Raw genomic sequence first — 18,446 nt, forward strand, 5'->3', positions numbered from 1 at the left:
ATTTTGGAACTCTACCAAGTATGGCCAACAGCAAATACCAMAGACAGACAGACAGACAGAGAGTAGAACACAGCAAGAACAGAGCTAGGAGAATATACTGGGAAAGAGTTATCTAAGCTATTTAATGGCCAAGGACTTCTTGAAATAGGTGATGTCATTGTGRTTAATGACCTCTAATGGATTTTTCTTCCATGAATTTATCAAACTGCTTTTTTAACCCACGTAAACTTGTAGCAGCCACTATGTTCTGTGGCAAACATTTGTGCAGTTTACCTAAATGCTGTGCCACGTTCCCTTGTTTCGAACCTGCCACCTCTTCAATTCCCTACTTCCTGTATTACAAGAGACAGTGATTAACTGGTCTCCTTTATGTCACTCATGACTTTATAGACTTCTACTTATACATTCCTAACATAGAAGCTGTTTGTTTCCTCCCTTTGACCAACTTTGTCAACCCTTTCTAGTTTTATTATCTACTTTGAGATGGGCAACCAGAACTGAACTGTGTTTAAGTTACTAGCGTAATACGTATTTATGCATATATATATATACACCATAGAACAATGATGATGTGTTTTGTTCCAAAATCTYTAGTATTCTCCAATGTGTTGTTTGCTTTTGGATGTCTGCTGAGAGCTGCAGTGATGTTTTTGTAGATTTCTTACAATGACAATATCTCACTCCTAACAGCTAATTCAGAGCCCATGTTTGTATAYGTAAATATTAGGATCATCCCCCTGTCCTTTACACAAGACTATTTACTGATATTTACTTTTTAAAATGAACTCTGTTACTTAAACATTAGGAGGCCATCAGCACCTCTTTACAATTGGATTCCATTTTACTACTMTGAATAACTTGGCGTCATCAAAAGACTTTCTCGTCTCCATCAGCTATGAACAGCTGAGGAGCACAAATCCCTCCTCAATTCACTGGCAACCTCTCCTTGTTGAGAACTGATGGTTATAGCCTCATGTGGGTTGGGAGGGCCTCTAGAGCACGTCTGGTCCAACCTCCTGCTCAGGGTCTTGTGCTGTTAAGCTCTGAATATCTCCAAGGGTGGAGTTTCTATAACCTCTCTGGGCCCCTGATCCAGTGTATAAACAACCTCACAGTTTAAGAAAAGAAAAGACACCCATACCCAACAACCCCAGCTTTTTTCATATATAAGTCAAAATTCCTCATGTTTCAACTTGTGGAGTTTCTACTCCTAATTAATGTATTTAGCTGGCATTCAAAATATACTGTTGCAGATTCGAGGTTTAAGAGCTGTAGTATGAACTAATCAAGAGCTATTCTTTACACTATGTAACTGCAAGTAAATACAAACTTTTGTAAATATATTTAACACAATAGACCAAATTACTTAATGAATTTGTAGAAAGATAGGGGTATACATGTATTCAATGCATGCCATATCTATAMAAGTACATATATAAACAGGCTGATAATGTACGTATCTTTTATTTCTTCCTCCATTTAAACAACAACTTGACTGGTGCCAAAAATAATCTAGTAGRCTTTCCTAAAATGAATACTAGTCATCAAATAAAGAAGGAACTGAATGATTGCTGCTCATACCTGCTTTTCAGCTTGCTTCAAGATTTTTTGGAATCGCTCATCCTCTAGCACACACAGGGGAAGGTCTGTTTCCCCTCTACCTTTCATCTCCTCGAGCTTTTTTTTAAGATCCCTCAAGGCCTGAAGCTCATCGTTCAGACGACTCTGGCGTGTGCGAGATGCCTGGAGGTCCAGCTCCAAGTCAAGGGAAGTGCGTATGGGGCGCTCTTGTGTAGCTCTTCGCATAATTGGCTGACAAACAGGCTGAATCATTGGGGACAGAGAATAACAAAAATTAGTATGTAGAGAGTCATAGACATAGGGCTTGACATAATACAGTAAGAAAAGCTCAATTGTTTTTTGTTTTCTCTCAGGAAAAAGCTGCTATGAGGAGATCCAAGTCCAAAAATCTGTCTATTCTGGAATTATTCTTCTGTCAGTAGCTAAAGAATAATTGTAAGATTTTCATACACCAATTGTAAAATGATATATTTACAGGTTAAAAAAAAAAAGTCTGATCCTTGGAACAGCACAACTGCGCTTATGAATRAGTCCAAAACTATCCAGAGTCCTCCATAGATTTCAACTGTATTACTTACTTTTATCAGTACTTGCTTTTTTAAGGCCTAAGCAAACACTTGATATTATGAACTCTGTAAACATGTATTTTTTTTTCTGTATTTCAAATTTATTTACTACCTTTTCACTGAGCATTTTTTGGCAGAACATTGGGCAGGACAAGCCATTGCAGACTAGGCAGTATTTCTTTCTTATGAGTAAATCAATATTAAAAGGACATCTGAATCCTTGAAATTTCACCACAATATGCTCAAGATACATGTTGCTGGTGTTGACCTTTGTGCAGTTTAAGCCAACTTGGGTGACTTGGTAATATGAGGAATCTTTAACTCAGATCTCTTAGACGGTAACAAGCTGAAGTGCAGTAGTAAATGCCTTGATGGTGAGCACCAGAGCCAGCAAGAAGGTGGGAGCAGTAGTCTCACTACTTGCTTCAGCTACAGCTAGAACAACCTGAGCTTTGCTGGGGAGGGACTGATCTCAGTCCTTCACCTGAGATCAGTGTTCAGACTTCAACCTGGAACTGCAGGGGTACGTGTGGTATTTCCATTCGCTTGCTCACGTACTTGAAATAAAGCAGATGGTTTAAATTATTTACTACTCTTCTTCCCAACTTTGTCTGAAACCATGTCCAGGTAACGCAGCACATACCCGTTTAACTCTTAGACTCCGCCGTTCTGTGGCATTTCTCACAAAGAGCGATTTTTTGGCTAGTGTTGAGCTGTCACTGTCACTTCGATTCAACTGTCAAAATACATACGATAACAAACAGATATAAAGCAGGCATCTTCACAGAGAATACATCTGTATTGATATAGGCAGCCAGAAAACCTCAGTGTTGATATACATGCAAGTCATTCTTAGTGTAAAAGAAAATATCTTTCAGTGAAAAAAGCACCTGTAAAATTCTACTYTTAGACCAAGATAACTATTGATCTTAATAAATGAATGCCAAGTAGACTCTTTAGGAATGCAAGCAAGGTAACTATGGTTATTTTGTACAGCCAAATTACTGGCTAGGCTTTTATATGACTGCAGATCATAAATAAATTATGCATTTCATTTGCTTGCGGCAGGCTTTCAACAAATTTACRATAGGAAAGGTAAATTACTGTAGATATGCACCTGTCCAACAAACAGTACTTTTATATTATAATTTGTAACAAGTATGAGTGTGCCTATAGCTTCCTTCAGAAGCATTTCCTGCATCTCAGAAATATGCATGGCATCACACTAGTTGCTTTTTCTTAATTATAGCATTATTTCCATATATATCAATGTAAATTGATTCTTTTAGGTRCATCAATATATGTGGCAGTAACCTTCAAAGAAAACAGAAGCATCTATTTGAAGGATATTTATTTCAGCTCTTCAGAAAAGAACAGACAAAAAAAGAATCATTCTATTGACATTTCAAAACCAATAAAGCCAGTGCCCTAAAGCATACGTATATAGGACTCACTGGGGGTTGGGAGCAGAAATAAAACCTCTTGCAATATGAATACACTTCTCTAGAGAGAAATCTGTCTTTTCACCATGGAGACACTGCTGACAACTCCTCCCTGGATACAAACAGGTAACTACATCATCACCAATGTCCTTGAAGCACTTTTTAAGGGAAAATGCATGRTTCTTTTCAATTCTGGCTTCTTGCAGCATGAATATGGCAAGTTTCAAAGCTGCAAAAGCCCAAAACTTTTCTGGATACAAAAAGCTCAGGAGTTTATACTAACAAAACTGTAGGAGCATCTAGTGTTACTTCCTCTGGAGGGCGTCCACAGGCAATACATTAAGGCTACAATTTTTTGCCAACACAACAGATTTCCAGTCCACTGGAATTAAAACAAAGGCTAGATTCTAGATTCAGCCAATAATCTATCCAAACTCAGCAGATTGTGTATAATAATCTGCTGCATTTCAGTATGGAGCATATATGGAATAGTTATTTAAGTATTTTGATACTTAAATACTGTGGATTTCTTTTAGCCCAAYGGTCATCACAAATAAGTGACCAACTTTAATACTCCCACATGATTAAGGCAACCATCAACCACTGCACTGGAGTGAAAGCATAAATTATTAAGATAGATAAAAGGCAAACTTGCATGGGAAGCCTGTAGAAACTGAACATTAGAATAGACTTTTTTATGGTTTCTGTAATTAAAATTTATATAGAGATAATAATTCTTGCTTAAATCTTGAAATACATGATTTTTATTTTTAATTTAGTTGCAACAGTGTTGATATTTTAAATCTTTCTCCATGCTAGCGCAACTTGAGAGACTATGGAACTTTGTTGCCAAAGACACATTTAAAACACAAGCCCTAGGCAGCACTTGGACACCTTTCAAAGATGTGATTACAGCAGGATTTTAGAACAGTATCATGCACCTGCTAAGCAGGCTATCCAGTTTTAAAACCAGCTAAGATACAAAGTAAGATTCAAAATTGATGACTGAGCTCCTTCCACACCGTTACCTTTAAATGGTTACATTATCAAAATAGGTTAATGCAATGGCAGTTTACAGTGAAGTCTATTCTATGATTTTACAGATTAGTTTGCTGTGAGAGAGGTGCAGTTGCCGACACACAGTGAAACACATCTTTGCAGATGGCCTGCACAGGAATCTGAGTTAGCCTCTCCAGTAGGCTGTATTTTTGTCCTTTTAAAGGTGTTTTGCAAGAGAGTGCAACTTTTGTGAATGCCAGTTCTACTACATCAGGTCAGTTAGGRAAAGAAAAAAGCTAGAGAAAGCACAGTCTCTGCCTCTTGCAGGGAAAATTGGTACATGACTCACTGTCATTAATGCATCATTCCCAAGAAGTTAAATTACTCTGTAGTTAATAGCTCTTCATTCCAAGTGTTTTTCCTCTTACCCTGCAGATGTATTGGTTCCGCTCGCCTGGAGAGAAGGTTTGTGAACGCACTATCATGCTGTTCCTGACAAAGGGACGCTGTCTTGAGCTCCAGCTGGCTCTGTCCTTGGGTCGGACTGCTGCCTTCTCATTAACCGATTCTTCAGTGTTAGTCTCTTTATCAACCTATCAAAAGGAATTTAGTTTATAAGAACTACTATATCCACACATATGCTACCACATAGTTTTTATGTCTTTTGATTTTACAAGCATTGTTATCATCTCATAGGGGATGAAAAAAGATCAGTAGAGAAAAGAAGAAGCATCTTGCACATAACTGAGAGAAGCTGTGCTAGGCAAAGAAACAAAAAGATTCCTAAAACACACACCAGTATGGTGGGTAGAGGAAAGAAGTCTTTGAAGGTAGCCTTTGCCCTCACCACCCTGCAAATGGTCTGATGTACCACAATGCTAACAAGCTTTCCTTTCTTTTTTTTTTTCCCCCATTTACAGACTTTTTTTTAATTCTGCATTTATATTTAATTTGCTCTGTATTTGTAGGACTGCAAGCTTCTGCCATACTGGAGACAGTGCCTACGCACACTGAAAGGGGTGGCTGGTGAAACTCGGGCAATGTGGCTCTTCCAGGTACCTTGTTGTATATCCCCCAAGCCTCAGAGCTGAGCTGATTTATGGCACTCTCCTCCCATTACTACAGATCTGAAACAGCTTGGTGAGACCCAGGGAAGAGACATAACTAAGTCCTGTCTCCGAGATGGCCTGCTGCCTGGTATAGTTGCTCCACGTGTCTCAGGGAGCCTCAGATACCAACATCCCCATACGTGGCGCGGCCCATACTTGCACAGAGCAATCGTCTCGACAGCAGGGCTAGAACAAGCACTGTTGCAGCTAGCACACCTGGTGTTACTGATATGCGCTGGGGCAGTGTCTTTGACCTGAGTAATTTAATGGAAGTTCCTTGTTTTGAACATTTAGATGATAAATACAATGACCTAAACTGCAATCCTGAAAGGATCTGGCACAAGATCTATACTGTGGCTGGTTTTATAGTAAGGTCTGCTACATCTTTTACTCTCTGCCCAGGTCCAGCCTCTGCTTAGCAAAACACGTGTGYGCACCTAACCTTCAGACGCTGTCCTTGATGTGTCCCTTTGCTAAGTTAGGGCTTTGATCTAAATTTGGTTGCTACCCAGAAGACTCAGTCCTTTTATACCATGCCCTTGGCTCATTTGGCATCTTGCCACATTAATTGGAAGTTAATTACAATTTCTAGGAAGTCCACTGGGGTGTCAAAYTTTTTAATGTCATAGATTTGAAAGAACAAGATGTCATTCTTTGTCTTTTCATTTCCTCTGTTTTACAGAGCCTGAAGGTCTAATCCACACAATAATATTTCATCAAGATTTACTGCATGCAGAAAGGTGTCCTAAAATTTTTATTTCTAGGGTATATGCTACAACATCAGGGATGTCTTTATTAAATCTTTACTAAAAGTGTTTTCAGAAAGGTGGAGCATTATTGATAGCAAATAGATAAAAATTTCTAATTCCATGATCTCATTATACGTAGCATGTGGGTAATTGAACTGCACACAGTTTGCTACACATTTTGGAATCTTCTATTTGTTAATATTTCCTCCTCTTCTCTGCTAAACCTGTTTCTGTATTTTACACCCTAGAATAAAGGGAAGAAATATGGAAATGCCCTCACTGATTTAAAGGTCTTGACGTCTGCTCCACCCTATTTATTATTTGGCGGGAAACCCAACAGATGAATCAAAAACATAGGAAACAATAAAAYAGATGCACAGAAGTATTTTAAACGTGCACAAGTTACTGGACTGCACTTGCATCTTGAATATTCTCTCTACTCAACATAAAAACATGAAGATTGACTTTTTTAGTTAATTAACTTAGAAGTTCTGCCTACAATGTTTGTTACATGTCCTATGTACAGTTCAGAAGTGACCACACTGATTTCATTAAACACATGTTCTGAGGCGCAAGTGGAGGCCACATCAAATTATAAATGCTCAGACACAGCAGACTTCTAGATTTAACTGTTTAGAAATMTTTCTTTWAACAATGTCTTCAGACATAGTAAGATAAAGTTGGAATGTGTAATGTAAGATATTCACCAATGTTAGTATTACAGAAGCTTGTTGGCTTTCACGGGCCTCACTGCTGTTCTCTCTGCCCTTGTCTTCATCTGTCTCTGCTGCATCAATGCATAACCCTGTATCACTGSTACAGCTGCCTTCTACTGTGAGCTTAATGCCATCTTCCTCTTCATCCACAATTTCATCAGATACTTCGGCAAGCATCTCCAACCTGTATGAACAGAAGTAACTCAGGTTTATTTTTGAACTGATAAAACCCACCAGAGAAAGCTATTGGAAGGCCTAGGTTGTTAACAGAACAACTAGGATATTGTAAATCTAAAAGAAGGTAAATAAATTGACTACACAAGAGAATGAGATTTCCTCCACCCCCATCTCCTCCTTTCATGAGTCTAAGAATAGAAATAAATGAAAGGAATCATTCAGACGTGCACCATGGAGGGGAAAACGTGGCTTTACCAGTCTTCCTCAGAGCCCCTTTGCTCCTGTTCTTCCTCTTCCTCATCTTCAGCCAGTTCTTGTTCTACTGCTTCCAGCTCAGCAGAGGTCCTCTCCAGCAGAGCTGACACAGCATCCTGCTTACAAGGAAAGGGAAGAAGAAACCAGAATGAAATGACATACCATGTTAGGTAAAAAGTGACAACTCTTACAAAAAGCTCTATTTTCCTGGTGCTCCTGACACCAGCAAAAGTGTGACTCAGATCGTAAGTTTAAGTGGTTTGAACTCTCCATGCGTAGTGCATTAACTGATYGAGATTTACTCTCTTTATAAACAATGTATTTTTGTGTTTTGCTTTTAAAATGATAAACGGAATCAAAAATGATCCTCTTGGCCTGTAAAATCTTTTCCCTCTCATACTTGTGAAGTCCCTAGATAAAAAGAGTTTGTTCTTAAACGTCACACTTTTAATGTGGTTCTTTTAAGAAGGTATAAAACAGAAAGATTTCTTTAGCTAGAAAAATTACCATACAATTTGCATACACAGCATTTTTGAATGCAGTAACTTTAAGCATGTGAATCAAATAATAAAAAACATTTTTAAATAATACTCATTTTAAAATGAAACACAGTAGAAGTTTTTCAAAAATTGGAGTTCAGTTCTACAATCCACTAAAAAACTTCAGCCCTATTCACACTTCTGAATAACTTTATAACTCCATATAGGACCTCATCACATAAAGTTTCTATATGCAGAAATGTCTGCAAGAGAATGGCTCAGTTAGRTTCTACAGCTCTTTTCTTCATAATGCAGCAATAGCCAACACATTGCTCACCAAGTCCAATGAGTCTGATGACTGCTTGTTTAACAGAAATATGGATTCTTCATTTTGTTCCTTGTTTCTTTTGCAAGGAACCTGCTTGCAAGGCAGCAGGTTGTACCACAGAGTACAAGTCTCATCAGAAAACGATAAATCTGCCAGACTGATCTGAGTTCCAGCCTGCACAGAATATGAAAGAGGAAGAAAAGTTTAAATTTGTCATTTTCTTGCAAGACAGCTGAAAATTAATTCTACAGTATTTTTCATGTAAAACAGGCAGTATGAATTTGACATGGATCTTAATTTGTTTTAACTATACAACCTTCCTATTTCCCCCTGGCTCCAGTTAAAAAAAAAAAAAAAAAAGAAAGAAAGAAAAAAAAATACATGAAAGGGTTCTCATATTGTCCATTCTACCAATTTTTATTTCAGCCTGCAGAATTTCTCCCCTCATGCACACACACAAAAGCCTCTCCATCACCATAATRCACAAAAAACATTTATCTGCTTTATTTCGTATTCAATAGTGAAAAGCTGTGGCAGTGGAACCTGTAGAATCAACTTACAGAACAGCAAGTCTTGACTGAAAAGTCAATTTTTCTGTTGTTCCACCACAAAAATCATCAACGCAGCAAACAATGACAGATGACCTTGTCTGGTTTAACCAGTGAAGAAGCAGATGAAATGACAGTAAAGGACATTAAGAAACCCCTTCATGCAGACAAGCACTGACATCCACTGAGTGGGCACTCTGGGAGAACTTGTAAGCACTGGTGCTTGGGCTGTGCCTGGGCAATTAAAATCCTCTGTTCTTTGGTAAAGCGAAAGATCTTCAAAGCCACTGGGCGGAGCACATAGCTCTTGCCAGGACTCTGGTCACATTGCCCAGGGCTCTCTGCTTGGGGCATTCCTCGCAACTCTTTCTTTTGATCTAGTGATTAACCTCTACCGGTGTTTTCACCTTTTGTATCCTGCCTTCTGCTACATTTTTTGTTCTGCGACCATTCCTTTACCTGAGGGGAAAACTCTTGGTTTTCTTCACATCAGACAAGCTGATGAGTTCAGCCACTAACCCACTGAGAAAGGCCAGCACATTCCCCAGGCATTAAGTTAACTTCTACATTTTTGAAACTGAGAGGCTGTTTCCAGCAGCCTGGGCTGATGAATCCTGCCAGACACCAATTTCAGCATCTCTCCACGGTGTTATAACTAAAAGTCTCACTGTGCTAGAACAGCTACTAAGTCAGACTCTTGGTGAAAAACAAAAATGAGTTGCACCAGACAGCACAAAAGCAATCTGAAAGTAAATGAAGCATCACTAGTACCGTGATGACCACAGTTAGGAAAAGATGATGAACAAAAGTAAACACAAAGCAAACCCAGCTTCCAGTAGACCAGTCCATAAAAGTCATGCCTTTTATTATTTCTACAACTCATAAAGACTAAAAAGGTGGATCTAATGTAAAATACAACRTGTGAAACTTTTGTTTTTCATGACAAATTGTGATAATGAAGGTTTTCATTGATCTTTTTGTACATATTGTGGATTGGATTCAGCTTTAAAATTCAGTTAGGGTAATGTAGTACAGTTTCTTACGATTTTTTATTTATACAAATACACACACACACACACAGACACAAACTGCAAAGCTGGAACACCAATCTGTAATTAAAGAGTAATATGGGGTCAGAATCATCATAAAACATTCTAAAACTTCCATCCAAGATTAAAGTATGTTTCTGGAGTTTCAGAAAAAGGTAAAATTTTAAAAATTACAAGAACAGCCAAGATGCGCATCACATTTTTTCATCAGGTACTGTAAAATTTTAGCAGCTTTGACCACCAGAATAGGCAGGGACAAAATAAACAAATGTGCCCCCCCCCCAAAATATAACCCCCCAAAAGAAGCCGCTAATGAACTAATGAAACTGCATACCAAACATTCCTCCCGACGACTCCTCCTGACGGCACAAACATCCACTCTCAACGTCTTCTGTAGCAATGTTACTTGGGAAATGGTTACTCTGAATATTTCGTTGAATAAAATGGTTTCCATGGCAGGATGAACTTTAGTGCGGAACAGACAGCTGATATCAGTTGAGGACGGAAGCACTGCTACTCTAATATACCTGCAGGGAACAAAACAAAGAACTTTACCTGTATTTAAACTAGTGTTTTCTGGATGATGCATGATAGAAAATGACCCCATCAACTAAAGGAGAACTGCATGGTGAGATAAGAAACAGCAACAAATCAGAGATGGGNGGAAAAGAGAAAAGAGGCTGAGAAACTCCCCTGTCCCTTGCCTAAAGATTTTCCAAACGGTATTTCTGTGCCATAGGAAGGTAGTAACGAAAGTGTTGGCTATTTCTGTCTCTAACCAAGGCTATCTTCTGGTTTATTACTGGGAACACAGAATCGTGTCGCAGATAGAAAGACACATTATCTTAATGGTAATTAAAAAAGAAAGAAAATTGAGGGGGAAAAAAAAGTGTGAAGAGCGAAACATTAAACTCTTAGCAATACCAAAAAGYGGTGCCATTTCTTTTAATTCTGAAAAGAAGCAATCAGAAAACTAAGCAAACAGAAAACTAAGTATAAAGAAAATACCTAGGCCTACGGCAAAGCCATAGCTCCTAGAGATCAGTTAATTATTAACTTAATAAAGTAAGACTTAGAAGAACGCAGCTTGCAAGCCTGAACTTAAGCACAGGAGTACCTTGAAATTGTTATGTAAGAGCATTTTTGTTATATAACAAATRTTAATGGCTATGATGTAATACTACCTAACTTGCAGGTCCCCCTGCAGAAGAAGCCTGATGGARTCAAGACATCCCTAATGCGATTTGTCTGGTTACTTATCTAGTGCGCAACTTACCGTGCAGATAAACACAGCGTACTTGGGCTTTTATCTCTTTTCTATGTCTCTGCATTAACCTATTTCTGGCATTGGCTTTAAATGTAAGTTTACCTTCATTGTAGAAGAGAATGCAAGGATGCTAGCTAAAGCAGTAAGTAGGGCAAGGATTCTCCAGATTTTAGTACAGTTGCTAGATATGTTTTGGTAATTGCTTTGTACATGCTGTTACTGCTATTAATGGGTTTTAGTTTTACATAAATTAAACTAGAAGAAATTTGGTGTTGTGATTCGAATTTGGGCATAGCCATTATTCCCAAGTTACACTCACCTTTCTTGGGGTAAATAGTAAGAGCCAAGTTGTTTGGATAGAATGTACAGCAGGTACCAGCGCTTTGAGAAACCAATCCCTAAGTTAAGTGATAGTGATAACGTAATTCCAGTAATGTTGCTGCTGTAGAATCGGCGTGAATGTGATTTGCATAATCTACAGGAAGTAGTTTTGCTTTGTAAGAGTGCTTACTTTCATTTTAATAATAATAATAAAAATTAAATGGTCAACCAATGCCTTAAACTTTGCTGTGCTAAAACTATGACTTAGTGACTGATCAAAAATGACCCTAACACAGTAAATACTCAACTGGGCTATACCTGCTCAAGAAGTAAACCGTTATTGCACATACTGTGGAAACAGAAATCTAAAAGTCCTCACGTAAAATCTATTCCTCTGTGTGGAAATATTCCATGACGTACTAGTACACCCCATTTGAAATTCTAGAAAATACAGATATGATGTAACATCATTTTTCAACTCCAGTTTTTACCACTGTACATACATGTTCAGCATATACGTACATTCAAACAATGGCAAGTGACAGAAAAATTGCAATTTGCAAGGTTCTTCCTTTACCCTGTCCTTYCTTCCTCCTCCTCATTTTGAGAAGTTTCAGTTTTATTTAATTCTTTTAGCAGGATCTCTGGTGCTGAAGATGCCTAAGTACTATTTAGAAGTGCATATGTTAATTCATAAAAAAATGCCAGCTATGACCTAATTTCTTCYTGCAGAACATTTTGTTGACATCCTTGTTTATATTCTGTACTATCTGCTTTCCATCTCATCTATGTTGATTTATTCTTCTACGCTTTCTACATTCTTGTGCTTGGAAGGGCAACGAGGGGAATGGAGAGGGTAAGAGCAGGAAGGATAGTAGCAGACAATCATTTATTATTAAAAAGCAAACAAAAAAAYCCACCCCAGGCCTCTATCCCTATACATCCTTTCCATATTCACTTGCTTCGTATTGACCTGTCAATCCAATTCAAGGTGACTGCAGGCACAAACCACCAAAAACTCTTTATTTCCAAGGATTGATTCTATTCCAACTCTAATCGTATTTTGGTTTATAATAGCTTGTTGAACTAGTTTTCCAGTCTGTAAAATAGTTTGCTGAAGTACAGCTGTCTCCAGGGACCCAAGGTAAGCTGTATCTACTCGTACAGACAGGAGTTTTAAATTAGAATTTCTGCAGCAGTATTTTCATATTCAGTCATTTTTTCTCGTTTCATACATACAGTTTCCATTGTAATGTTTATACTCTTCCTGTTGTCCAATACAACACCAGAACTAATTCTTAACAGAGCTCAAGCTCCAGTTATAAGGGATAGTGTAACTCGGTGTGCCTCTGCTTGATCATTTGCAATTTATCAAGTTACCCCTTACCTTTAAGGGCTTACTTCAGACAGACATACACTATTTTAACCTCATTTTACATCAATATGGCACAAAAAATGTAAAAAGACAATATTTTGAGCTGAAAGAATTACAACAGCAAAGTATCATAAAAATGGTTTCAATAGATACTTAATAATTGTTCTGCATTTGTGAAACTATAAAACTCTTACATATACTACATGAAGCATCATTTTAAAAATCTCTTTTCATTCCACTACAGTGCAATGTACAAATTTCCCAATAATTTCATTTTCTTGAAGCATTACTGGAATCTGTAAAAATAAATCCCACTACAGTTTGAAATAGGTATATAACCTATTTTAGTGCTGTTAAGCAGTAAATCAATCCACTCCTTTGGAGAACGTGTGCAATTTATTATTATACTCTCACAGTTCAGCATTACTGCTCAGTGATTGTTTGACTTACACTTTAGAGCCAAGGGAGACAGAAAATGCTGGAAGATTTCTGAGCCGGATTATAATTACCACAAAACTTGAATTGCTGGGGTCATATCTGTTAAAGAAAGGACAACATGAGGCCAGTTTACTATTTACATTTACATATGAACAGAAATGTCCTTTCTGCTGGTCACTTACCTGAGGCCTATTTGTACCTGGGCAGCCTCTAGAATTGTTGTATCATCTTCACTATATACAACGTCCTCAGTTTCATTTGGTCTAGGGCAAACAGGCAAATACAAAACATATTACACTAGCCTAAACAGGCTGAATTGCAGCATATAGCCCAAATGAAAAATTTATAGCCTACATGATAGCAGCTCATGTTTTAAAATAGTTGCTGCGTAGACAGTTTGACAACTTCAGTAAATGATTATCGAAGCAGGCCAGACTGAGGCAAGAGAAAAACTAATGGCATTTTTCTGTACATGCTTAGTATTTCTCCTCTGTCCCCCTGAATACAAAATTGCAAGCTCAAGTTTCTTAGAAACACCTACGCTGGATGTGGAATAGTGCTACTGAGAACATTTGAGAAGCAGCAGCTCTGTCCAGTGAAGAGGTTCCTGTGCAAGCAAAAACAGCATCTTTTTACCGAGCCCATTTTCAGAAGCATTCAAAGAATCAACAGGCTCAAGTCTCACAGCTGAAGAGCCACTCTAGGACTGAACGGAATTACAGAGAATCAGCGTGGCAAAATAATTTCCAGCCATTTTCTGGGAGGTTTGAATGAGAATGTAGAATTAGTGGGTTTCAATGATTTTTAAAGCTTGACGTGACTACCGAGATTGCTAAGCAACGATTAAAGTGGGAGATGTGGAGAACGACACAGACATCCACTAATACCTTATCAGGACATGACACCATTATTTTGAGAGACTACATTCAGAAGTTTCCTTTTCACTATTTATTTTACGGTTGCTGGATAATTGATAGCRCATGTTTATTTCCTCCCCTGCCTTAAACTGCTGAACATGAAGGACCAGTTTATATAGTGGAAATTTCTGTATTGTAAGCTTGGGAGYGCGCTGACAGATTACAAGTTATTCCTCAGAGACTGTTCACAAAGTACCTCTTCAGTACTTCCTACTCAATAAGTATTAAGAGTACCCACACCTGGATCTAGTACTGAATAACTAGTGCCTGGAAATCTTAGCTTACACAAGTGGCAATAGTTCCTTTTGTAGACAAGCTTAAGGGATGCAACTGTCATCTTTCCTCTCTTTCTGAGGAATGGCAGAKAAGATGAGGATTTGTTCTTTCTTCCACCTATCCCACAGTTCGTAGTCATTTGAAAGGACAGTTAAAGAGGTTCAGAGAACATCTGTGGCATTTGGTCCAGTATCTGTTCACTTGATACACTGAGTTTATAACTGGAGCAGAGACTAACTTCTGATCACAGTGACTCAGRTTCGAGACAAAAATGGGAAGACAGCGGACCTAAAATGCACAACCACAGCCACCYAGTCATGTTTTCACAGATGGAAGTTTATTTCAACCTAAGAAATTGCATTAGGAGTCTAGGTCTAACTGACTATATGGAGCAAACTCATACTGGGATTCATTGTTCAGAGTGAAATACCAGGTCCATGACCTAAGATGAGATTGAATGGCCAGTGCAATATTTCAGCTCAGTAGAAATCCCTTTTGTATTTGAGCTTTTATATTTGGTCTCATCTATTTTTATGACCTTTTAATTTGTAAAAGACTTGACTAGTAGAAGTAYTTTTAACAGAGGCCAATAAAGCCCCTTTCCATTTAYGATACCGTAACACATTTTCATCTCTCCTAATAGAAAGGCATTTAGACTGGCAACAGAATATCTRTATCTACATCTTTGAAAGCATCTTGGTAAARCACTTGGAATATTTAGAAGGACAGAATATTCTTAACATCACAAATATGCAGAAACTAAGGTGAAAAATAAAGATTTTAGGTTCTCTCAGTTTGCAATATTCTTCTTTTATTCAGTCTAAAATTCATTATTCTCCTTGCCAAGAAAAAGACAATTCTGTGCAAATGAGGAAACTAGTAGAATCCATCTSTTGTCATAAGGAAGCAACAGTAAATAGATTTCTTCTATCCTGCTCACCACAATGAAGCATGAATATTAAAATCTAAGCTGGTTTATTTTAAAACCAACATTACATTTGAGGATTTTCTCATTTTTCTCTATCCTCTTTTAAAAAAGGAAAATACTCAAGCAAAATACTATGCAACCATATGATTGCATCTATTTAAACAAAACAAAAAGTAACAAAAGTGACTCTGGGCAGTGTCAGTACAGCAACATGGCAGAGCCTTTACAGTTTAAATATAACATGCCTGCTAGAAAATAGTTTTAGCAAGAAAAAACAGGAGTAGAAAGTAGTACTAATTATAGCAGCCAAATTATAGAAAAGCTGTAATGTCAATTTCATAGTTTTTAAGAAAGCAATTATAAAACTATATTTTTTTTGTCCATGTGCTTTTCTTTCAGTATGAAACTGCAAAGTATTTATAAAAGGGCAAGACTGATAAACTGCTTACRCTGATAAAACTGCTTATAGATATTTATTCTTTTGATGGAAAGAGTTGTGTTATTTCTCAAACCTACTGTTTCACAGAAGCTTCATATACCCCACTGTCTCCAGCTACAGACTCATCAGACACAGCAGCAGATACACAAGCTGTCTTCTCCTCAAGCAGGTGACTAGCTGCTCTTCTTGGTAAGTCAACATCTATGGGGGAAAAAAAAAAAAAAAAGAGAGAAGAAGAATTAGTCCAATAGATTAATCATCAGGAAAAGAGAAATGCATAGCTTAGAAAGTTGTCAAGTTGAAATCAGCGACCCTTAACTGAGTATCACAGAGTAGTTTTGTTCCACATCATTTAGCATTCGGAGATTGTATTACTATTATCACATATTCTGGSTAGGGACTTGTATGTCCAAACTGATGAACTTGAAAATGTAAAACTTACTCCTTTCCAAAAATACAGGCTTCTATCATCACCCATGTCACTTGAGCTATTATCCCTCATTACCATCATTATTAACCCTCATTATCCTATGATTTGAACCTGTATTTGCCATTTTCACATTCTGCACTGTAGTGACACTTAAACTACATGCAAAGTGATTGCCTACTGTTTATTAAAAATTCAGAACTCAGATATATATATATATAACTGCAGAGAGGAGCATCTAACTGCTAGAAATGAAAAATCCYTTCTGTTTACTATCGTCAAAAACTTTTTATGCTACAGAGTCTTCACTATCAACTACTACTTAACTTTAATATTCAACTCATATTTATACGCTAGTGTCCTGCAGTGAACAGCAGCATTCACTGAAAGCCAAGTTCTGCCGCATAAATAGTTGAGGGCCTATGGAGTACTTTTATCTGCAAAGGAGTGAGAATATTGGTATGCATCACGCTTCCCACCTGAATCATGACTTTACATCTTGTTAAGATGTTTAAAATTTAAGGCTTCAAATTAGATGATTGATTGCTGCATTCCTGCTTTTATTTATGGCAGTAGGAATGCTTTTTCTTTGATGATGAAGTGCTCTTTCCCTCCCCCCCCACCATCTGAGGGGTGAAGGTGATGACATGATTTATTGATTACCCTTAGGAATTACCACAGCAGCCTGACTTGACTTTGACAATGACAGAGACTGACTGTGGAAGAACTACACAATACTCCAACTTGGCTGCTGACAGCAGGGACCTGTACAAAGAAGTAAATATACATGTAGTTCACCTGTACGAGAAAGCCAGAGATAGACAAAGAAGTGAGTGAGCACTTCATCTAAAGAAAGAATTTAGATCTTGATAGGAAAACAGTAGCTGTGCTGTCTACAGGTATGTTTATCTGCCCCCAAGCTAAAGTTCTTACAGTTTTGTAAAACTTAAGGGTTTGGRATGGAATTTTCCATGCAGATTTTATGCCTCAGGCTGAGTTTGTTGGAAAACCTTCCCATTCAGCATCACAGCAGTTCCAAGAATGAAATCGTGAGCAGAAACACTGAGCCAATCCCAGCTCTGTGCCTCACTTCTGATGTACTGAAGCCTCACCAGGAGGCCCATTTTACTGTGGGAACTAGCAGTATAGGAAACCTAATTAACTAACTTCTGCTGCTTCAAGATCTGAGTGCTTGTTTTGGCAGCCTTAATAAAGATTTTAAAATAAGTTATATCATATATATGATCCTACATGAAGAAGTAAGAATCAGCATGAAGAATAACAAGATGTATTTATATTGTAAAACTGTAACTGCTTTTAGACTTAAAAATGGCTTGACACTATCCAGAATATCAGGACCTCAAAGAGCTCTAAAATATTAGATAACTATATGGTGCCTCTGAAAACAATGATATAAGGAAATAACTTTTCACAAAAAAAAGAAAAAAAAAATCAGTCTGAATTAGTTTCTGATACCTCACAGCCTGATATATGCCTGAATTCCAAACCATCTTAAATGCAGTTCTCAGACTAAATGATTCACAGCCAGATTGCAAAGAAAGTAGTTTTTAAGTTGGAAAAGATGTACTCCTGGAATATGGGCGGGAAAATTATTTATTTTTTCCATCTTCTATCAGATAGTTCCAAAGCAAAGGGACTATAGTGTTCTACTATACTGAAAAGACAAAAGACARGATGACACAGAAGCTAACATAAAAGCTCTAAATCCCTTTAGCATTTTTCCACTTTACATTTCACAGGTTCAGATCATCAGGACATCAGTCAATTTTATCTTTTCTTCTTTCTGCATAGTTAGAGCAGAAGAGGGAGTCCCAACTTGTACTATGTACACTGTACATTTCTTTGCTGATGTCACATTGCTATTACTCTGTTCAACACTGAAATAACCAGAGTACTGCAACAAGCTAAGTTAATTAACAAGCATTACAGCAATTTCTTATTAAAAAAGTAAATTACTTATTAAAATATACATCTCTGCCTATGTTTCTAAGACTTTTTAGAAATGGGCAAGCTCCCAGGGCAAGGGTTTAAGCATGGCA

The 18,446-nt window shown here is 37.5% G+C and overlaps 1 protein-coding gene across 1 annotated transcript in view; it reads right to left on the bottom strand.

Annotated features, from left to right (window-relative positions):
• Positions 1–18,446, bottom strand: part of WWC2 (WW and C2 domain containing 2) — a 110,480-nt gene that overhangs the window by 8,880 nt on the left and 83,154 nt on the right. Inside the window, exons 12-21 of the mRNA XM_085311314.1 lie at positions 16,037–16,160; positions 13,582–13,662; positions 13,412–13,498; positions 10,333–10,525; positions 8,411–8,575; positions 7,595–7,710; positions 7,154–7,346; positions 5,017–5,181; positions 2,791–2,883; positions 1,582–1,824 (exon numbers count right to left, since the gene is read on the bottom strand). Of these exons, the coding sequence (XP_085167440.1) occupies positions 1,582–1,824; positions 2,791–2,883; positions 5,017–5,181; positions 7,154–7,346; positions 7,595–7,710; positions 8,411–8,575; positions 10,333–10,525; positions 13,412–13,498; positions 13,582–13,662; positions 16,037–16,160 (1,460 nt within the window). The remainder of the gene's footprint in view (positions 1–1,581; positions 1,825–2,790; positions 2,884–5,016; positions 5,182–7,153; positions 7,347–7,594; positions 7,711–8,410; positions 8,576–10,332; positions 10,526–13,411; positions 13,499–13,581; positions 13,663–16,036; positions 16,161–18,446) is intronic.

Source organism: Rhea americana, unplaced genomic scaffold (genome assembly GCF_003343005.1).
Source record: "Rhea americana isolate MKP2758 unplaced genomic scaffold, rheAme1 scaffold_34, whole genome shotgun sequence".
NCBI classification, from domain to species: Eukaryota; Metazoa; Chordata; class Aves; order Rheiformes; family Rheidae; genus Rhea; species Rhea americana.